The sequence below is a fragment of the Salarias fasciatus genome, unplaced genomic scaffold, assembly GCF_902148845.1.
Source record: "Salarias fasciatus unplaced genomic scaffold, fSalaFa1.1, whole genome shotgun sequence".
Classification (NCBI taxonomy): Eukaryota; Metazoa; Chordata; class Actinopteri; order Blenniiformes; family Blenniidae; genus Salarias; species Salarias fasciatus.
The window spans coordinates 314,545-337,854 of record NW_021941398.1 but is presented as its reverse complement, the minus strand read 5'-3'; the positions used below and the strand labels follow the sequence as shown (position 1 = coordinate 337,854).

Sequence of the window (23,310 nt, the reverse complement as noted above, 5' to 3'; positions counted from 1 at the left end):
AAGAACACACACGCACACGCACACACACACCAGAAGCTGTTTTAAAGGAACGTTTAATCTTAAAGGGACACAGTGAATCAACTCCTGCACAAGCAGAGCCCAGCTGTATTTGTTTTGTGAAAAAACATTAGGAAATGACATTCTGACCAATTTTTGGAGCCATTTATAGAATTTTAGCAGTTTCACCCGATCAAGCTGTGTCAATCGCTTTTTCTTTCTGAACGTTTGCCTTTGAGTCGTTTCTTTGTTTCTTCAGAGTTCTGTTTCAGAGGGCTAAAGAAAGGTGGTGGGGGGAGGGGGGGTTAACAGTGGTTTCATTTTTATGGAGTCTCTTTGATTTTAAGTCCACTGCACAGAAAAAAAGTGTTTCAGAGTAAAATATTTCTTTCCATTTAATTTAACAGAGGTGGAGCTGCTCAGCCGACAGAAGGCCCTCACTGCCCTCCAGCCACTCAGGGGCGGGGCTGCCCAGTGGGCGGGGCTACGACTGGGCCTCTGGCAGGGGGTGTCCAGGCTCTCGGGGCACCGGGGGGGCCACCAGGCCGTTGGTGCCACGGAACAACAGAGTTTTGGCAGCCGTGGTGGTCGCTGCCGCCAAGGGCACGGTACCACCGCCGCTCCCGGTACCGCCGCTCCCGGTACCGCCCGGATTCCTGTAGGGACGCTGCTGCGGCAGCGAGGCCCGGCGGTGGGGGACCGGCACGGCGGCCGAACCGCGGAGGCACGCCGAGGGGAGGCCCAGCCCCAGCAGGCAGCAGCCCGGACAGAAGACCTCCTCCTGCTCAGAGTCAGAGCCCCCCTCAGGCCTGGCTCCGCCCCACTGCACCTGCTGACCAATCACCGCCGCAGAGCCGTTGTTGTTGTCCAGCCGTGGGAGAGGAGGCAGGCACGGGGGTCCACGAGACACGGGGAGTCTCCACCCATTGGTCCATAAGGAGCGAGAGGAGGACGTGGACGTGAGCAGCGATCCTCCGGGAGAAAAACCCAGAACTTTGTCTGGCGGCTCTGGAGACCTGCTGCAGTCCATGGGTTCAGTCAGACACAGGCTGGTCTCCTCCTCCTCCTCCTCCTCCTCCAGTCGCTCCAGAGACACCATCTCCAGCTCCACAGGCGGTCCCGCCTCCTGAACCACGTCCTCCGGGTTCTGGAGCCGAGGCGTCCTGCTGGCGGCGTCCTCGCTCCGCCGCTCTCCCTCCCTCCACCCGTCCGCCGGGTCTTTTGCGAAGGCCTCGGTCCGGCTCAGCTCCGGCGTGCAGGGGAGGGACCGGCACCTCCGTGGCCCGGGGCCGGGTCTGAGGAGGTAGGGGGAGGCGCAGGGGTCCCGGGGCGCCGGCAGGGCGAAGGTCAGGGAGATGACCGACTTGCTGGGCGTGTCCATGAGCTTGCACCGCCCGCCGTTCAGGTCCTGTCTGAGACAGAAGGGGTTGACCCGGGCCGGCGTGCCCAGCAGGGGGGAGGTCAGAGCGGCGGGGGGCAACATGTCCGACTGGCTCCGTGCCAAGCCTCGATGCCGGGACGGGCTGACTCCCACCAGCAGAGGGTCTGAGAAGACACAAAGGTCAAAGGTCAAGGTTATCTGCTCCTGTTAGACCGGGACTGGTCCTGGACCGGACGGAGACCCGCTCCGGCCTGCAGCGCTTCTGACAGACCCAGACAGACCGAGTTCTGAGTTGATTGAGTTACCCGGGGCAACGGCTCCGTCCCGCTCCTCTCTCTCCATGCTCTCCAGCTGACGGACGATCTGGGAGAAGGACGGACGCTGCGCAGCGCTCATCTGAAACAGCAGAGGGCGCTCTGGGTCACACGGCTCATCCACCGGACAGGGCCGGAGGCTCCACTCACATTACAGCAGGTCACGGCCAGGCCCAGGAACCGCGGAGGACAGTCCCCGACCATGCTCTCAAAGGCCTTCACGTCCAGACCGAAGTCCTGCACACAGTTCCGCTGCGTTACTCCCCCCGTCCTGCCAAACGCCCCACAGGCCCAGGCGGGGGGCTCACCTCGGTCCGGGGCAGGAAGTCGGGGTCGGCCTCGATTCGAGCGATGATCTCACACAGGATGATACCGAACGCAAACACATCCACCTGAGCAGAGAGCGAGGCGATCAGCCGGGCGGACGCTGGCCTGCTGTGGACAGACGGTCCACAGAGACCCACGAGACAAGCTGCTCCTCCAGATGGACGAGTGTTTCAGTGGAAGAGCTTCACCTTCTCATCGTACAGCTCTCCTCTCAACACCTCCGGAGCCATCCAGTACGGAGAACCCACGATGGACAGAGGAGACTTCTGCCCGCCACTGCTGAATAGACAGAACCACAGAGGACAGAGAGACAAAGAAGACGTGAAGGACAGAGACGCAGAGAGGACGCAGGGACAACAGAGGACACAGAAGGCACAGAGACGCATCGTTACTGCTGTCAAGTACCAGATCATCGAGCTGAGTCCAGCCAGTCTGACTGTAACCGTCTGACAACGCAGTGGGAGAGCAGGGCGGAACCGGGAGAACCGTCCTGACTGGACCCGTCTCATGGGACGGAACACAGTCTCCACTCTGACACATTTAAAACAGTAAAGCTAACAGTCAGGCTCCTTCAGGAGCAGTGAAGACGCTGGAGGACCGACGCCGAGGTCCTCTCCTTCCTCACTCCACATGTTTCACCATTACGTGCCATGAACACCTGTCTCTCCCAGTCTGTCTGTCTCTGTCTCTGTCTCTGTCTCTGGCAGTGGAACTGGTGTTCTGATGCCTCCTGGCCCGGTCCATCTGCAGCCAGAGGAGCCAGGCTGAGCTGACTGAGACAATCAATCTGTCTGTCCTCTCCTCCTGTCCCCCCACTGGAACAGCACAAAGTCTCCTCTGGGTCTGGTTCTACAGAAAGTCTCCTCTGGGTCTGGTTCTACAGAAAGTCTCCTCTGGGTCTGGTTCTACAGAAAGTCTCCTCTGGGTTTGGTTCTACAGAAAGTCTCCTCTGGGTCTGGTTCTACAGGAAGTCTCCTCTGGGTCTGGTTCTGCAGAAAGTCTCCTCTGGGTCTGGTTCTGCAGAAAGTCTCCTCTGGGTCTGGTTCTAGAGAAAGTCTCCTCTGGGTCTGGTTCTACAGGAAGTCTCCTCTGGGTCTGGTTCTGCAGAAAGTCTCCTCTGGGTCTGGTTCTACAGAAAGTCTCCTCTGGGTCTGGTTCTGCAGAAAGTCTCCTCTGGGTCTGGTTCTACAGGAAGTCTCCTCTGGGTCTGGTTCTGCAGAAAGTCTCCTCTGGGTCTGGTTCTACAGAAAGTCTCCTCTGGGTCTGGTTCTGCAGAAAGTCTCCTCTGGGTCTGGTTCTACAGGAAGTCTCCTCTAGGTCTGGTTCTGCAGGGTTCTTCCTACTAAACAGCAGTGTTTCCTGTCCTCCGTCTCCTGGTCTTGCTCATGTGGAACTGCTGTGAAGGAGTCTGGGAGTGACTGTGTTGTTCTTGGCGCTGTATAAATAAAGTTGAGTTGAACTGAATTCTTGCTCCACAGAGATGTTACTGATCGCCAGGTGAACATAAAACACTTTAAAGATGTGTGCGTGTACACACACACACACACACACACACACACACACACACACACACACACACACACACACACACACACACACACACACACACACACACACACACACACACACACACACAGAGCACCCACCTGTACTCAGGGATCTTCTCTGCCAGGCCCAGGTCTCCCACCACAGCGGTGAACCGGCCGCTGTCACAGCGGACCAGACAGTTCTGCAGACAGACCAGAACCTCAGACCACATCAATCCAGGACCCAGAGTCCAGACCCCTACAGGGAGGGAAGGGGGTTTATGGACCCCCCCCCCACCCTGTCCCCTCCTCTCACTGGATTACTAGCAGGACCCTGATACCCAATGACCCGCCTCTCGTCCTTTAGGGGAAAAGGACCACCAGATCACCTGACCACCAGATCACTGACCACCAGATCACCTGACCACCAGATCACCTGACCACCAGATCACTGACCACCAGATCACCTGACCACCAGATCACCTGACCACCAGATCACTGACCACCAGATCACCTGACCACCAGATCACTGGACCACCAGATCACCTGACCACCAGATCACTGACCACCAGATCACCTGACCACCAGATCACCTGACCACCAGATCATCTGACCAGCAGATCACTGACCAGCAGATCACCAGCAGAACGGTCATTTGCATGCAAGGCGAACTGAGGCTTGTTGAGAGACTACAATGCCTTGACGCAGCCTGAGCGTCTGACGTCACTCCGGTGAGTGTTTTCCGTGTTGGTGAAGCTTGCTGAAGCCTGCGAGCGACTGAAGTGCTTGCTGTCTCTCTCTTGCTATTACTGTTAATTCACGAAGCAATCAAAAATCGGGGTTATTTACGCCCCCGGGGTTACTTCGCCCCCGATTGACCAAGCGATCTCTCGTGAATTACATTTCTTCTCCGCCGTTAGCGCCACCGGCGTGCTAACTAGCTTAGCGTGCTAACTAGCTTGGTCCGCCGGGACCGCTATGGCGTCCTCCCCTCTGTCTTCTTTTCTTTCCTGCTCAGTGTGCCGTATGTTGAGTCAGAACCCTGCCTCCCTTGACGATAGGGGTATTTGCGTAAAGTGCAGTGTATTGACAGCGCTGGAGGCCAGGGTAACCGAGTTAGAGGAGCGGCTGCGCAGATGTGAGGGGCAGGGCAGCGCTAGCTATAGCGAGGTAGCGGCAGGGCTCGCAGCCCGTTCCCGCAGTGAGAGGAGTGTTAGCAAGCCTAGCCCCGCAGCGTGTCCCGAGCAGCCGGGACAAGACCAGGACCGGTTTGTGACAGTCCGGAGGAAGGCTAGTGCTAAGCACCGCCACGTAGCACTCCAAGAACCGCTTCACGTCTGCAATAGGTTCTCTCCCCTCAGCGACGACACGCCGGCTGAACTGGACACGCTGGTGATTGGCAGCTCTATAGTTAGAGACGTGAAGCTGCCAGCGGTGAAGGTTAGGTGTTACCCGGGGGCCAGAGTGGGGGACATCGAGGGGAACCTTAGGCTTTTAAAACAGGAAGGTAGGAGATTCCGTCGAGTCGTGATTCACGCAGGCGGTAATGATGCCCGGCGGAGACAATCAGAGGTGCTCAAATTACAAGTAGCCTCGGTGTGTGAATTGGCTAAGTCGATGTCTGATGCCGTAATATTCTCTGGTCCCCTGCCCAGTTTGGTCAATGATGAAATGTATAGCCGACTTTCATCATTCAATCGCTGGTTGTCTAGATGGAGTGAGGAAAACGGAGTTATTTTTCTAAACAACTGGTGCACCTTCTGGGGAAAGTCTGGGCTCATCCGCAGGGACGGCATCCACCCAACTTTGGATGGTGCAGCCCTTTTAGCTCACAATATGGCTGATCGGCTTCGAACTCTAAATTGACAATCCAGCTATGAGCCCCGGGCGCAGAGCAGTCGTGTAGAACACTCCTCTGTTGATCTTGTTGATCCCGTCACTAATCCTGCTCCCGGATTTTTACAAGTCAAGCATGGAGGTTTACCTAGGCTAACAGAGACTGAGTCTGTCCAAAGTGCTCAAAGCATTAAAAAACAGTCAATGGGTAAAAAGCTTAACATCTGTACAAGACAGAATAACTTTTCCAGTAGGAAATACATAAAATGTGGTCTACTAAACATTAGAGCAATCTCCACTAAATCTCTGTTAGTTAATGACCTTATTGGTGACAATAACATTGATCTCCTTGCTCTAACAGAAACTTGGCTCCAGCAAGATGACTATGTGAGGCTCAATGAATGTACCCCTCCAACCTATGTTAATTTCCAAACAGCTAAGATCAACAGGTCGAGGTGGAGGTGTGGCAGTGATATCCCACTCCAGTCTTCTTCTTAAACCCAAAACTAATGTTAAATTCAACTCTTTTGAAAGCTTAATACTAACGCTTACTTGTCCAAATTGGAAGAATCAAAAAGCTGTGCTATTAATTATTGTGTATCGACCTCCTGGTCCTTACTCTGACTTTTTAACTGAGTTCTCAGAGTTTTTAAGCAATATAGTATTGACTCATAACAAGATCCTTATAATAGGTGACTTTAACATCCATGTGGATGATTCTGGTGACAGTTTGAGTAATGCGTTTATTGCAGTATTAGATAGTATCGGTTTCACTCAAAATGTTGATGAATCCACTCATAGTCACAAGCACACCCTGGATCTGGTCTTAACATATGGGATAGAAGTCAGTGACCTAAATGTTCTCCCTCAGAACCCTATACTCTCAGACCATTTTTTAATCACTTTTCAGGTTTTGATTGAAGACTACTGTGCTCAAAAAGATAAAATTCAGCTGATACGGACATTATCTGAAAAATCTGTGGCTCGGTACAAAGAATTGATCCAGCCTGCATTTGCTGCATTATCTAGTGAACTCACAGAAATGAGCTTATTGACCAGTGGTGATAATAGTGATCAGTTTGTTGACAGTGCTATGCACTCACTAAAATCTGCCCTTGACGTAGTGACTCCGTTGCAGCTGAAAACCAATCGACCCAGGCGCGTTGCTCCATGGTTTAATTCTGAAACCCGTGTTCTCAAACAAAAAACTCGGCAATTAGAAAGACTGTGGCGTAAATCTAAATCAGAACAATCTCTGAAGGCCTGGAAATGTAGCTTGCTAAGCTATAAACAAATTCTTTTTAAAGCCAAGACATTATATTACTCTCGTTTAATAGAAATAAACAAAAATAACCCTCGGTTTCTATTCAACACTGTAGCCAGACTGACAACCAGTCATACTGTAGTGGAACCAGTAATCCCAGAATCTTTAAACTGCCATGACTTTCTTAAATTCTTTAATGATAAAATCATAACCATTAGAGGTAAAATCAGTGAAGCGCTTTCCTCAGATCAAGCTCAGGGAATCCAGCCACTGCCTCCACCTGAAATACCTGAAATACTAGATAGTTTCTCACCAGTAGATGGGGCTGAGATTACTTTGATTGTAATGTCTTCTAAAACTTCGACCTGTCTCCTAGATCCAATTCCAACTAAGCTTTTCAAAGATATTCTTCCAGTTATCTTAAATACGATCATAACTATAATAAATACGTCTCTAGGAATTGGCTATGTGCCACAGTCATTTAAATTCGCAGTAATCAAACCACTGCTGAAAAAACCTAATCTTGATCCTGATATTCTAGCTAACTACAGACCGATATCAAATCTGCCTTTTATTTCAAAAGTCCCGGAAAAAGTCGTGGTTAAAGAGCTTTGCCGCCACCTACAGGACAATAGTTTATTTGAGAAATTTCAGTCAGGATATAGAGCTTATCACAGCACTGAGACTGCGTTAGTTAAAGTCACTAATGACTTGCTATTGGCGGCTGACGCAGGTCTAGTCTCAATCCTGGTTCTCCTAGACCTCAGTGCAGCTTTTGATACAATCGACCACAATATTCTCCTGCAGAGGTTAGAATGTGAGGTTGGCATCAGAGGAAAAGCCCTCTGCTGGTTCAAATCCTATTTATCTAATAGGTACCAATTTGTTCACGTTAACCAACAGTCCTCACCGTGCTCCCAGGTCAGTTATGGGGTTCCTCAAGGGTCCGTGCTCGGGCCAATTTTATTTCTGTTATATATGCTTCCTTTAGGGAACATAATTAGAAGTCACGATATCAATTTTCATTGCTATGCAGATGACACACAACTGTATTTATCTATGAAACCTGATCAAACTAATCAAATAGACAGACTCAGTGACTGTATCAGAGAAATTAAAACCTGGATGACTACGAACTATCTCCGTCTGAATCCTGGCAAAACAGAGGTCATTATACTAGGCCCCCATAAACAGAGAGTGTCTATCCAAACAGATTATTACCTTAGATAACGTCAGTGTATCCTCCTCCTCTACTGTGAGGAACCTCGGGGTCTTATTTGATCAGGATATCTCCTTTAAAGCACACATCAACCTGGCTTGTAAAACAGCATATTTCCACTTGCGCAACATAGCTAAAATAAGAAACATTCTACCTAGAAGTGATGCAGAAAAACTCATCCATGCATTTGTTTCTGCGAGATTGGACTACTGCAACTCCCTTCTCGCAGCCTGCCCAAAAAGTGTATTAAAAAACTTTCAGTTGGCTCAAAATGCAGCCGCCAGATTATTAACTGGAACTAGAAGACGTGAACACATTATTCCCGTTCTAAAATCTCTTCACTGGCTTCCAGTCGAGTTTAGAGTTAGATTTAAAATCCTTCTCCTCACTTACAAAATCCTAAATGGGATGGCTCCGACCTATCTCCAAGATGCTTTAACGCCTTATCAACCAATCAGAGCACTCCGCTCTCAAAATGCAGGGTTACTGGTGACTCCTAGAGTCTCTAAATGGACACTAGGTGGAAGAGCCTTTAGCTATCAGGCACCGTTTTTATGGAACCAGCTTCCAAGTGGTGTCAAAGAGGCAGACACAGTCTCCACATTTAAGGTTAGGCTCAAGACGTTTCTCTTCGATGCAGCCTATGATCAGGTCAGCTAGGGATTCTAAACTAAACTAAACTAAACTAAACTAAACTAAACTAAACTAAAACAAACCAAACCAAACTAAAGTAAACCAAACTAAACTAAACTAAACTAAACTAAAACAAACCAAACCAAACTACAGTAAACCAAACTAAACTAAACTAAACTAAACTAAACTAAACTAAACTAAAACAAACCAAACTAAAGTAAACCAAACCAAACTACAGTAAACCAAACTACAGTAAACCAAACTAAACCAAACTAAACCAAACCAAACTAAACTAAACTAAACTAAATTAAATTAAACTAAACCAAACCAAATTACACTAAACAAAATTAAACTAAACCAAACTAAATTAAACTAAACTAAACTATACTAACTAAATACTAGTTTAAACAGTTAAGTATCCACAAAGCTGCCCCAGGAGCTAGAATGCTGTGGGAAGTACGGTGCACTGAGCCCTGTCCTCTAATGTCTGAATGTTATTCCCTTTAGTCCGTTCATTGCTTTTCCCCTGCTGTCCCCCCCTTCGAGGGGGAGTCTTCTCCAGTTTCAGTTGCTGACTCCACTATTACGAGGGCCTACGAACAAGCTCCGTCCGGACCGGGAGGACACCCCTGTCGGTCCTGCCCGTGGACTGGCTTCGGTTCTACTGCTGGGATCCGTGGTTCTTGTGCTGGACCGTCCAACGGACTGTCCTCAACATTGTCCTAGGCTTTACTTCTTATTGTCTCATGCTAGCTGTTGCCAAAGCTGTCCGTCCCTGGGAGAGGGATCCCTCCATACTGTGGTTCTCCCCAAGATTTCTTCTTTTCCCACTGGGTTTTTGGAGTTTTTTCTTGCCGGATGTGAGGGTCGAAGGCGGTGGTTGCTTCGTTCTGTCTCGTTACTGTAAATATTGACATATTACCATTATGCTTATTCACTGTTTTTACTTTTACCGACAAATGTAACATCTTGAAGCCCTCTGAGGCAACTGTTGTTGTGATACTGGGCTATACAAAAATAAATTGATTGATTGATTGATCACTGGACCATCAGATCATTGGACCACCAGATCACTGGCCACCAGATCACCTGACCACAAGATCACTGGCCACCAGATCACCTGACCAGCAGATCACTGGACCATCAGATCATTGGACCACCAGATCACCTGACCACCAGATCACTGGACCACCAGATCACTGGCCACCAGATCCACCCAGACTTTGTCCCTCAACACGACATGTATTGGAACAAGACAGATCTTGTGGTGATCCCCGGACACTACGATATGTTGTGTTTAACGATACTAGAACCCCAGATGCTCAGTGGATTTATGACCAGTGAAGATCACATCTGATCTATCAAGTATTTTCACTGAACAACTTTCAAATTAAACTTTATTTGAAACATGTCAACACAGTGAAACAATGAATCACTGTTTAATAATGACGACTCCACGAAGCCATTCAGTGGAATGAATGACCTTTTTCTGACGGGCTGTTCGCGGCCTCTCGCTCTGTAGTTCTTCTGTCTCGGGAGGCTTACCGGCTGAACTGTCTGCAGGATGTCAGGATAGTTCCAGACGGGAGTGAGTCTGTATGGGACGACTGAAGACCGACAGACAGGTGCTGAAGAACGGGAGATCTATACAAAACGTCTTTTCAGTGTCTATCCAGTCTTCATCTAAAGTTGGATCCATTTCAGAATCTATAGCACTTCAACAGGTATGAATGATGAAAATGTGGCAGTTTTGAGCCACCCTGGTCCCTGGTGTTCTGTAGAGTTTTCAAACTTATGCCAGATGGTTTGTTTTCCAATAAAAACTTTGAGACACCAGGATAAGGGGTGTTGAACCAGGCTTTGGGTGGTTTTGTTGGGATCACTGGAGGAACATCCATGGTGAGGAATTTGGTGTTCCCTGGTTTTAGTGGAGCTTCAGGTGTCTGCTGAAAAGTAATGGGTAAGACCCCTGATTTGTTCCAATTTCTAGAAGATTCTGCAATGAAATATAATCTGTCCATCAGACTTCAGTAAGAGTAACACGTCTGCATAGAGGCAGATTTTGTGGGTTAGGTCTGCTTCATAAGGAGGGAGGGGGCAGCCCTGCCTGCTGCCTCGTCAACACTGCAGCTTGGACCAGAAGACTGTTTGACACAGGCGCTAGCTAGGTGAATCACAGCCTCTGCAGCGCCGCCAGGAATTCGCTGTTCACCCTGTCACGGGTAATGGCGGCCTCCTGCTTGTGGAAGCGGTCTACGTTTGTTAGTGGAGAGGACTCAGTGTGATCAGGGTGTATGATGTGCAGTGTTGCTGTTTTCTGTTCTGCTTGGCTGACATGTTGCAGTCTCTACTGATTGGTGATATTTGGCGATAACTGGATTGGAGTGGGGTGAGAGCCCAGCAGGGGGTCCAACTGGCCCAGCAGATTAACATCAGGCACATGCTGGACAGCTTCATGGGTCTTCTAGGTGTTTGGTCGGCTCATCTTTTCATCTAGGAAGGTTAACTGTGCAGAGAGAGCTGTCCATTTCAGATTGTGAGGAATACAGTTCTTTAGAGAATTCTCTGAAGGTGATGTGTATTTATTGAGGATCAAGGGTGATTGTGCTGTTTTTAGTTTTAACTCAGGAGATTGGACAGTTTTATTTCTTTTATTTACACCGATTGCCTATGAATTTAGGAGATTAATTCCCATGTTCAAAGTTTATCCAAGCACAACCTCAGCAGTTGAAACTTTTTGGTCAATTGTCAAACCTATTTCAAATCAGGGTGAAACTACTGGCAGTCTAAAAGATGGACACAGCACCTGGGTCCAGACATACGCCCACCCAGACGTCTCAAAAACTTCATATCCCAGCATCCACCAGGGGTTACCCCAGAAAGACTGTGGCTCCACAGATTTCAGTTCAAAATGAACACCGGCCTGATGGGGGTCAGGCCAGGTCAAACTCAAAAACACTAAACAATATTAATACTGCCTAGGGGCGGGTACCAAATCCGGTGCTTTTATAGATACTGACTGAATTCCGTCGGTACTACCGAGAACCGTTTCATGTAAAATCAAACAGTGTCACGTTTTGGTATCTGAACGCAGTCTTGAGACTGTGAGGGAATGGAGGAGTTGGCAATTTTCCGAGTTGGACATGAATGCAGCATTGCAGGAACAAGAGCATAATGACGTCAGCAGCTAGCATGTCAATAGAGTCAATAAACGAGTCAATAAATGTCAATAAACACACAAAAATACCAAAAACCGGTACTGTTAAATACTGATACCGATTCTCAGATAGCGGGTATTGTTAGCGAATCGGTTCAAACGTGAACGGTACCCATGCCTGTTACTGACACGAAATAGTATGAAATGAGTTTACGGCAGACGATCTCTCTATCACCCTACACCAGCACGAGTCCTCAGCGCTCAGTCAGTCCCGCCCACTTTCCGTCTCTTTTTTTGTGTCTGGCTCCATAAATCCAAGATGGCAGCCTTCAGGCTGTCTTCATTTTCTGAGAGCAGAAACCACCGGGTGACACCACGAATGCTACGTCCATCTTCCTACAGTCAATGGATGAAACCAGAGCGGAATGCGTTCAGGCTCACCTTGGAGGTCAGGTCTCTGTGGAATATGCCCTTGCTGTGCAGGTACTGCAGTCCTCGGGCGATATCCAGGGACAGCCTCATCCTGACAGGCCAGGGAAGGAACAGATCACTGTCCAGCAGCTGCTCCAGGCTCCCTCCGTTAATGTACTGCACATGTGGAGACAAACGACCATGTTCTATTGTGTTATAATGTTAGATACGTCATCCTCTCACATAATGTAATGTCAGGATTTAAACTTTTTCTCATTTCACATGGAAACATCAAAGGTGAAACGGTGAAGCTGCAGGTTTAGTTTTCCTCAGATAGCTCTGTTTACAGCTGCTCTCTGTCAGTGGCATTTTAATCTGACAACCAAGTTTGACAAAAACATCTCATAAAACTACAAAGTTCAGCATTTTTACAGGGTTAAAGATGAAGACTTCGACTGTGTATGCTGAATAACTGGAGATGTGCTCACCTCAGTCAGAGCGTGGAGCTGACCCTCATGCACACAAACCCCGAGAAACCTGCAAAGTGGACAAGAACAGACCTGATGTCTACCAGGCTCTGCAGGACGTGTTGAATGCTGGTGCTCGAGGGCCTGTGTCCTGAATGTTTCTCAATGCTGTGTGTGAACGTGGCACACAGCATTGCACCATCAACCAGTTCCCTGTCCTCATGATCATAGCTGTCATTAGTATAAAGCAGATCTGTTCCAGGAACCAGTCTCTTACATTCCACCTTCTACCGTCCCTGTCAGCTACAGTGACTATGAACAGTAGAGACAGCAAACGGCCACCGTCTGTCCTCGTCCGTCCTCGTCTGGAGCTCCATGCAGGATGAGGCCTGCTGGAGGGAGGATGATGAGGAGGAAGGTGAGGGAGCAGGCTGAATCTACACGGGAGGACCTCCGTCACCAAGAGAACAGCAGCAGCAACACGCTGACTCCTGCACCACAGAACATCTGGAACAGCAGGAACACCGCCCAGCATGGAGGAGGAATCATCTGGGAGTAGGGCTGCTTCAGCACCCTGAGGCTCCATGAACAGAGCATCTGGAACATCTGGACAAGAAGCTCCTTCACTGGAACATCTGGATGAGAAGCTCCTTCACTGGAACATCTGGATGAGAAGCTCCGTCACTGGAACATCTGGACGAGAAGCTCCTTCACTGGAACATCTGGACAAGAAGCTCCTTCACTGGAACATCTGGATGAGAAGCTCCTTCACTGGAACATCTGGATGAGAAGCTCCTTCACTGGAACATCTGGATTGAAGCTCCTTCACTGCAACATCTGGATTGAAGCTCCGTCACTGTAACATCTGGATGGAAGCTCCTTCACTGGAACATCTGGATGAAAGCTCCTTCACTGGAACATCTAGATGGAAGCTCCTTCAATAGAACATCTGGATGAGAAGCTCCTTCACTGCAACATCTGGATGGAAGCTCCTTCACTGGAACATCTGGATGAAAGCTCCTTCACTGGAACATCTGGATGAAAGCTCCTTCACTGGAACATCTAGATGGAAGCTCCTTCAATAGAACATCTGGATGAGAAGCTCCTTCACTGGAACATCTGGATGGAAGCTCCTTCACTGGAACATCTGGATGGAAGCTCCTTCACTGGAACATCTGGATGGAAGCTCCTTCACTGCAACATCTGGATGGAAGCTCCTTCACTGCAACATCTGGATGGAAGCTCCTTCACTGCAACATCTGGATGGAAGCTCCTTCACTGCAACATCTGGATGGAAGCTCCTTCACTGGAACATCTGGATGGAAGCTCCGTCACTGTAACATCTGGATGGAAGCTCCTTCACTGGAACATCTGGATGAAAGCTCCTTCACTGGAACATCTAGATGGAAGCTCCTTCAATAGAACATCTGGATGAGAAGCTCCTTCACTGGAACATCTGGATGGAAGCTCCTTCACTGCAACATCTGGATGGAAGCTCCTTCACTGGAACATCTGGATGGAAGCTCCTTCACTAGAACATCTGGATGGAAGCTCCTTCACTAGAACATCTGGATGGAAGCTCCTTCACCGTAACATCTGGATGGAAGCTCCTTCACTGGAACATCTGGATGGAAGCTCCTTCACTAGAACATCTGGATGGAAGCTCCTTCACTAGAACATCTGGATGGAAGCTCCTTCACCGTAACATCTGGATGGAAGCTCCTTCACTGGAACATCTGGATGGAAGCTCCTCTACGGTAACATCTGGAAGATCCTGTGGGACTTCCAGATCCAGACTGACCAGCAGGTGATGGCCAATCAACCTGACATAGTGGTGGTGGATGAACAGCAGGAGACAGCTGTGGTGATAGATGGAGCAATCCCAAGTGATGGAACATCAGGAAAAAGGAGCAGAGAAGCTGGAGAAGTACCAAGGGCTGAGAACCTAACAGCTATATATATATATATATATATATATATATATATACATATATATCAGTGGCGATTGCTCTAAGACTGCAAGGGAAGCTCAACTTCCCCTAAAATGTCAAAAAATAAGTGGTCCAATATTTACTGTTGTGTGAACATTTCATTGACTCAATATGCGGTACAACACGTTCATCTTTTGTTCAGAATCGGCTACTTATCTCAAGTAATTGACTCGGCTTTTTTCTCGCTCCTCCTCGCAGCGGCACGGCGCTTTAAACAGCCGGACGCTGAGCGTCCATGCAGAAGCCAGAGTGGGTTGTTCTGCAGCAGTGAAACTGGACGCTCATTGGATAAAATACTGGGCTGGTCCCGCCCACGGACGCTCAGCGTCTCTGGGGGTCTATGGGGCAGTGAGCTGGCCTGGACGCTGAGCTTCTGCGTGCTAATTGGATGATCTGTGTGAAGCTTGATTGACAGCGAAATGAGCAAATCAGCGATCTTGAAGTAAAAAAAATGCACCAAAGCGCTTCTGAAGTTTTTCATTCTGTTGTGCTGAGTTGATTCGGAGGCTTTGCTGATCCCTGGAGACTTTGTGTTTGTGAAAAACGACTAGCGTTGTGTTTGGAGACTCGTTTCGGTCACTCTGTGGTTTCTGTCCTCGACTAGCAGCTGTGGAGCTTCTCCCCTTCTCTCACACAGCTCCAGCCTCCAGCAGCTCCAGCTGCTCGCTAGCTACACACAACGGCAGACAATGTGAATGTTGTGGACCGGATTTTGGTGAAGCCATTTGATATTCTTCCTTACGAAGAGAAAATTGGTGTTAAACTGCATAACAGATCAACTCCTAAGACTGAGCTGGTGCCGAAAGGTGGGGAAAAGTAACAGGTCCTTTCAGCTGTCCTGGTCTGACCAGGTGAGCTGCTGACTGAAGTGCTGTCACCAATAAAATGTCCTGCTGGCCACGCCTCTGGATGAAACCATCTCAGGGAGGTGTTGTCTGGTCACAAGTGGGCTTTGAGGATCTGTCTAACTTTGACAGGGCGTACAAAAGGCATGAAAGCTAATAGAATTTACATACAAAAAACAGATTACACATATTACAATGTATGCTGAAAATGAGCTTCCCCTCTTTGGAAGACCAGCAGCCGCCACTGATATATATGTATATGTATATGTATATATATATATATTAGGGCTGTCACGATATCAAATTTTCTCTTCACGATTATCATGGGCAAAAAATATCACGATAACGATATTATCACGATATCAGCAAAAATTTAACTAATAATAGTACAAACATTCAGATTCATCTTTAATTTTATTTTGTTTGTTTTATCTGTTTTCCCAGATGAATTACATTCAGAATACCTGTCAAATAAGGTGTTGAAACAATATGAGAACAGTAACTGTACAACTGCATACAGAAAGTGTAGTTACACTCAACTAATTCAAATCTGATGATCTGATTAACAGAGGATCCACAGCAGAGGCGTAATGTACGTAGGGTTGGTGGGTTCTGAAAACCCTCGGCCCTGTTGGGGTGAAATCCTGTCCCACCACCACACTGCAGAGGATTTGTGTTTGTTTGTTTGTTTAAATCGGAGGCGGAATGAGCAGCAGCTGCTTCTCTCCAGCCAGAGGCGCCGCTACTGGCTAGGGCCCCGAGCTGAAGGGGGCCCCGAGGGACGGCTGACATCAGTCAATTTCAATGACAGATTTAAGGCGCTACACTAGACGCTGCAACGACAACGTGTCGAAAATCCCCCGCATGGGGCCCTTTCCGAGTACTCACCGGTTAGTTGCTAGAAGGGGGCCGGCGGAGAAGACGGCGCATATCAGCGACACAACTTGAAACCCCCCGGACACATTACAATGACACGTCTGGAACCTACCTAATGGGGCCCCACTGCTACCCGGCTTGCATCGACGTACAGTCAGTGTTGCTAAACACACTTTTTTCGGGTTAGGATAGAGCGTCTCGCTGTCGTTGTCGGCCACCGCCGACATGTTTAGTTCACTCGTGACGCTCGCTAACTGGGAGCTAGCTAGCTAGGAGCCGGGCCGCTGCCGCTGCTCTGCTGTGTTTACATGTGAGGGGGGAGGGAGAGGCTGGGGGGCTGCAGGAGGGAGACGAAGCAGGGCGGAAGAACAGGAGCGGATTTTGAAAATACACTTCAACACGTTTCAAGCGGGACTAGATCCTCTATACGATATTATCATGTGCGCATTTTGAACACGATATTGAAATTTCATTTTTTTAATACCACGATTATCGTCAATACCGGTTTACCGCGACAGCCCTAATATATATATATATATATATATATGTATATATATATATATATATATATATATATATATATATATATATATACACTTTTTTTTTTTAAACAAACTTCAAACAGAAAATCAGCATCATTGGAAAAGTCACAACTTAGGGGGTGACAAATTGTATTTCTGTGGATACCCTCATGCCCCGATGTCCCAACATCCTTATATCCTGATACCGGACTGATACCCTGATATCCTGGTACTCGGCTGATATCATGCTACCCTGATACCCTGATACCCTGATACCTTGATACCCGGCTGATATCCTGATATCTTGATACCCTGATACCCGGCTGGGATCCTGATACACTGATACCCTGATATCCTGATACCCTGATATCCTGGTACCCTGATATCCTGATACCCTGATATCCTGGTACCCTGATATCCTGATACCCTGATATCCTGGTACCCTGATACACTGATATCCTGATATTCTGATACCCTGATTCCCTGGATCTGCATGAAAAGCTCTTTCCTGTTACATCTGAGTGCTGGAATATTACAATGTGAAACTGAAACCCTCTATGGCACAAAATGATTTGTTGTTAAAAAAAAGTGTGTAAAGATGTACCTGGTGAAAGGACAGTGTGAGGGACCATGTCCATGTCCATGTCCATGTCCTACCTCAGGATGTTGGGGTGGCTCAGCCGGTTCATCAGCTGCACCTCTCTCAGCATGTTGGCTTTGTTACTCGGCAGAGTGTTCATCTTCAGAGCCATCACCTGACCCGTGATCCGGTGCTGCACCTGAGGGACAGACAGGAGACAGTCAGGAGACAGTCCGGAGACAGACAGGAGACAGACAGTCAGGAGACAGTCCGGAGACAGTCAGGAGACAGTCAGGAGACAGTCAAGAGACAGTCAAGAGACAGACAGGAGACAGACAGGAGACAGACAGGAGTCAGACAGGAGACAGACAGGAGACAGACAGGAGACAGACAGGAGACAGACAGGAGTCAGACAGGAGACAGACAGGAGACAGACAGGAGTCAGACAGGAGACAGTCAGACAGCGGACAGTCAGACAGGGGACAGTCATCAGACAGACAGAAGACAGGAGACAGTCAGGAGACAGACAGTCAGGAGAGAGTCAGACAGGGGACAGAGAAACAGGAGGACTGGTCTCCAGCAGTGGAACTTTGCTGGGTCTGCAGACTGGGACAGAACTGCAGACTCCTGTCAGACCCTGGAGTCTTCATGTTCTTCCCTGCTGAGCTCCGTGGAGCAGGACTGATCCCTCATTGACTGGACCTGTGTGTGTCTGTGTGTATTAATAGTGCGCCACTAAGAGGCTTTCTGGATTTCCCATCACTCCTCTTGATCTGCACAAATCCACCAAGACGCTGGTGAGGCCCTACACACACACACACACACACACACACACACACACACACACACATACATGTTTGTACAGCTATATGTTGTGAGGACATTCATTGACATAATGCATTTCCTAGCCCCTTACCCTAACCCTAACCATCAAAACTGAATGCCTAACCCTAACCCTTACCCTAACCCTAACCCACACCACAACAAAGCCTAACCCTAAAGAAATGTTTTTGCACTTTTACTTTTTTCAGTAACAACAACATGGTCAAGAAAACACTGTTTCTCCTACTTAGGACCGGAAAAAGGTCCCCACAAGGCACGTCGTTCCACGTTTTGCTATCCTTGTGGGGACATTTGGCCCCGACAAGGATAGAAATACAAGAACACACACACACACACACACACACACACACACACACACACACACACACACACACACACAGTGTGTGTTGGTTTGAAACATCTGCTCTGAAGCTTTCCAGCACTAAACACACAGACAGGTACTGAATCTGGCACTTTTAAAAGTACTGACTGAATTCCGTTGGTGCTACCAAGCATGGATTCACATTAAATCAAACGGTACCCTGCGTTGGTGCCTGAACGCATCCTTGTGATTGAGTGGAAGAGAAGAGAATTTGCCATTTCCTCCACTTTTCAAAATGCAATGCAGATTATGCTCACTGCCGTGGGAATTACTCTAATCTAGCAGCTCCTGGTGAAATACAAGACTTTTCTCCAGGCTGAGGAGTGCACAGCCTCACATCTATGCTACAAACTACTGCATCCAGCACCATTAGCACGCTAGCATCTGTTAGCATGCTAGCCTCCATGAGCAACTCGTCTGCAGCAAATTAGCATTTATTACCACACACACAACAGAGCATCCGTTTGCACACACTCACACACACCAGACAAAGAAGCATTTCTATATCCATCACACAGAAACACAGCTGAGCTGCTGCTGTCACTTTCACTACTACTTGACAAACCCACGCTCATGAAATCTAAGCAGCAGAGCGCAACGAGCAGGAGGCCAGCTCCTCAACATCCCAGCTGGAATCACCGACCACAACTCCACTTTGGACACTCCAGAGCTTCAGGGTGTCCTTCATGCACGGCAGGTGAGCTGCAGGTGAGCTGCAGGTGTGCTGCAGGTGTGTGTGACTGTTGGAGGTGTGGAGCTCTTGATACTGAAGCAGCAGGCTGAGGGCATGGGGCAGTGCGGCAGTGGGCAGCACTGCACTGACACACAAAGCTCCAGCTTTACTTAATGGGATTGCTGCAGGAGGTGAGCAGGAGCTGGGGCCTGTGGGATTTTGGGACGAAGCCTCAGGGCCAGCGCCATGCAGGCCGCAGCCCTCACGCAGTACTGACGCCGTACTGACACAGTACTGACGCAGTACTGACACAGTACTGACGCCGTACTGACACAGTACTGACGCCGTACTGACACAGTACTGACGCCGTACTGACACAGTACTGACGCCGTACTGAAGTCAATTAAGTCAATGACGTGGCAGGCAGAGTTCCCACAGCCCACGGGCCTGCATCGGGCGTACGCCCGCCGTCGTCCTGCGGTCCGCCCCCCGCACACCTTCGGACCAGGTCTATCTTAGCGCGGCGGAGACGGAGGCAATTTCCCATAATGTCAGAGCACATAGTTACTCTGATGATACTCTGGCCGTACCAGTACGCTTCCTCTGGGAGACGACATCAGGAGACACAGCATCGGTTCCCATAGTTACTCTGATGATACTCAGCTGTTCATCAGTTCCCATAGTTACTCTGATGATACTCGGCTGTTCATCAGTTCCCATAGTTACTCAGATGATACTCAGCTGTTCATCAGTTCCCATAGTCACTCTGATGATACTCAGCTGTTCATCAGTTCCCATAGTTACTCTGATGATACTCGGCTGTTCATCAGTTCCCATAGTTACTCTGATGATACTCGGCTGTTCATCAGTTCCCATAGTTACTCTGATGATACTCAGCTGTTCATCAGTTCCCATAGTTACTCTGATGATACTCAGCTGTTCATCAGTTCCCATAGTTACTCTGATGATACTCGGCTGTTCATCAGTTCCCATAGTTACTCAGATGATACTCGGCTGTTCATCAGTTCCCATAGTTACTCAGATGATACTCAGCTGTTCATCAGTTCCCATAGTTACTCTGATGATACTCGGCTGTTCATCAGTTCCCATAGTTACTCTGATGATACTCAGCTGTTCATCAGTTCCCATAGTTACTCCGATGATACTCAGCTGTTCATCAGTTCCCATAGTTACTCCGATGATACTCAGCTGTTCATCAGTTCCCATAGTTACTCTGATGATACTCGGCTGTTCATCAGTTCCCATAGTTACTCAGATGATACTCGGCTGTTCATCAGCTCCCATAGTTACTCAGATGATACTCAGCTGTTCATCAGTTCCCATAGTTACTCAGATGATACTCAGCTGTTCATCAGTTCCCATAGTCACTCTGATGATACTCAGCTGTTCATCAGTTCCCATAGTTACTCTGATGATACTCAGCTGTTCATCAGTTCCCATAGTTACTCAGATGATACTCAGCTGTTCATCAGTTCCCATAGTCACTCTGATGATACTCAGCTGTTCATCAGTTCCCATAGTTACTCAGATGATACTCAGCTGTTCATCAGTTCCCATAGTCACTCTGATGATACTCAGCTGTTCATCAGTTCCCATAGTTACTCTGATGATACTCAGCTGTTCATCAGTTCCCATAGTTACTCTGATGATACTCAGCTGTTCATCAGTTCCCATAGTTACTCTGATGATACTCAGCTGTTCATCAGTTCCCATAGTTACTCTGATGATACTCAGCTGTTCATGGCCGTGTGTCCTGGTGACTCAGGGCCAATAGAAACCCTTTTTAACTGGATCCCAGACATCAAGTCATGGATGTCAGTGAATTTCCTGCATGCAGCTTTTATCTCCTGTTGGTTAGATTACTGTAATGCTTTGCTCTCTGGTCTAAAGCAAAAAGAATATTTCATATTTCTAATTAATACAAAATTCAGCCACACGCGTCCTGGTGAGGATCAGGGGGCGGGGCCACATTACACCAGTTTAAAGTCCTGATAGGACCAGGGGGCGGGGCCACATTACACCAGTTTAAAGTCCTGATAGGACCAGGGGGCGGGGCCACATTACACCAGTTTAAAGTCCTGATAGGACCAGGGGGCGGGGCCACATTACACCAGTTTAAAGTCCTGGGGCGTTCTGTGCTCGGTGGGGGAAGATGAAGAGCTGACTTTTAGCTTTTGAGTTTTGAGTTTAGCTTTTGTTTCTTTGTTTTTGTAAATGTTTGCTGCACAATGTTGTTAATTAAACAGAATGGCCCAATAAAGGGATCTTTAAAACCCAAACCCTCTCCTCCGCCCCTCTCTGGAGCGTCCAGCCTCAGCTCCATCATGTCCCACAGTGTGAAGCTCCTCCAGAAACCTGAAGCAGGACATCCCACAGAAACCAAGAGGGAACCTGGAGGGAACCTGGAGGAACTCTGAAGAAAACCAGGGGGGAGCGAGCAGAGAACCAGGAGAGAATGCAGAAGAATGGAGCAGCTGTGTGGAGGTTTAGCTCATCCCGCCCCTCCAGAGCCCCTCCCACCACTGCAGGGCTGTAACTCGTCTGGGTTTGGACTGACAGATCACTTCGATAATGAGGCTGTTGGAGACCCAGACACCACCAGCAGTGCAGCGCTGTTGACAGGCGGACGTCTCCCAACAGCTCACACCCTGCAGACAGCCGCTTCTCAGCTGAGGCTCTGCCGACCAGAGACAACGTCCTTCTATATATTCAGTATGGAGACGGGACAGACTGGGTGCAGCAGAGTGAGGATGGGTTGAGTTCTGGCAGTACTGCCAGGAGACCGACTCACGGACCTTGAAGACCTCGGAGAAGAAGCCCGAGCCGATCTTCTCACAGAAGAAGTCGTCGATGCGGGCCAGGCTGGACACGGCGCTCCTCAGGGCTCGGTACGAGGACGGCCGGATGCGGTTGGGAGCGTGGACGCTGTGGAGAGGCGGCTCGTCCTCCAGATCACAGAGGCAGCACTCTGCGTGGCGGTCCATGGTCCCCAGAGGACGGGTTCTGTCTTGCAGGGGAACCAAGCGGGTGTGTTAGACCATAGCAGTCCTGAGGGAGCAGCTGATGGTACCTTCCAGCTTCATGGTGTCAGGACCAGCAGCACTGATCTGAGATCATCTCCAGAGCTCCTGCTGGGAACCAGTCTGCTCAGTCCTGCTCCTCAAACCTCTCAGCTTCTCCAGGAACCTTCTGCAGCATCGCTGCATGGCGGCATCCTGTGTGCAGGTGACAGGTCCCCAGGAGAGGACACGGACCAGTTCCCAGGGGCTGGTTCCAGTGGACAGGTCCCTGCAGACTGGTTCCAGTGGACAGGTCCCTGCAGACTGGTTCCAGTGGACTGGTTCCAGTGGACAGGTCTCTGTTGACAGGTCCCTGCAGACTGGTTCCAGTGGACTGGTTCCAGTGGACAGGTCCCTGTGGACAGGTCCCTGCAGACTGGTTCCTGTGGATCAGAACAAGAACATCCAGCACTGAGCAGGAGCATGGAGTAACCACCACCAGGCTAAACTCTTAAAATAATCACTTCATGAGAGTCAAGCAGTAAACGTCGGCAGACGCTCAGCCCCGAGCCGCAGACCGGCCCCCCTCCCGGACCGGGCAGGTTCTCCACGGGGCCGTGGTCTCAGGAATCTCCTGGCAGACTGAGAAACCACCACATCTTCCGTGTCTCTCATGTATTCATCGGACAGCAGGAGCGTTTCCGCCGCATCGTCTCCGCTCTCCGGGAAGCGCTGCCGCCGGACCGGGGGTCTGCCGCTCCGGCGGGCTGCGGGGCTCCGCCGCACGGCTCACCTGTCGCTCCGCTCCCGGGGAAGGAGGCTCTCCCGACCCGGCCCGTCGACCAGCGGGCCTGCTGCTCCTCGCACCGCGCGGATGCGGCTGCAGCGGCTCGCGGGACCGGAAACAAGCTCCAGAGCCAAGGCAGCGCCGCTTCCGGTTCGGCTTTCAAAATAAGGCCTCATTCACACACACGCGGCTGTGCGGCGCGGATCTGTCCGGTTTGCACGGTGTCTGCGCGGAAAAGTCAGAACTGCATGCAGACAGATCAGTCCTTTCACACTCCACGC

The 23,310-nt window shown here is 49.3% G+C and overlaps 1 protein-coding gene across 4 annotated transcripts; it reads right to left on the bottom strand.

Moving 5' to 3' along the window:
* Window positions 1–202: 202 nt before the first annotated feature.
* On the bottom strand, window positions 203–23,151 carry LOC115385659 (dual specificity testis-specific protein kinase 2-like). 4 transcript variants are annotated; one of them, XM_030087736.1, is made up of 11 exons: window positions 23,036–23,151; window positions 22,039–22,685; window positions 17,423–17,544; window positions 12,554–12,602; window positions 12,096–12,242; window positions 3,666–3,748; window positions 2,208–2,295; window positions 2,001–2,084; window positions 1,843–1,929; window positions 1,684–1,774; window positions 203–1,542 (listed from the first exon to the last, which is right to left on the bottom strand). In XM_030087736.1, exons 2-11 carry the CDS (start codon window positions 22,225–22,227, stop codon window positions 482–484), a joined length of 2,001 nt encoding a protein of 666 aa, XP_029943596.1. In that variant the 5' UTR covers window positions 22,228–22,685; window positions 23,036–23,151; the 3' UTR covers window positions 203–481. The 4 variants fall into 4 exon arrangements, with proteins under 4 accessions (XP_029943596.1, XP_029943595.1, XP_029943593.1 ...); XM_030087733.1 differs by having other exon boundaries at window positions 482–1,542; window positions 2,208–2,298; XM_030087734.1 differs by lacking the exon at window positions 23,036–23,151 and adding an exon at window positions 22,767–22,968 and having other exon boundaries at window positions 482–1,542; window positions 2,208–2,298.
* Between the last annotated feature and the right edge of the window lie 159 nt (window positions 23,152–23,310).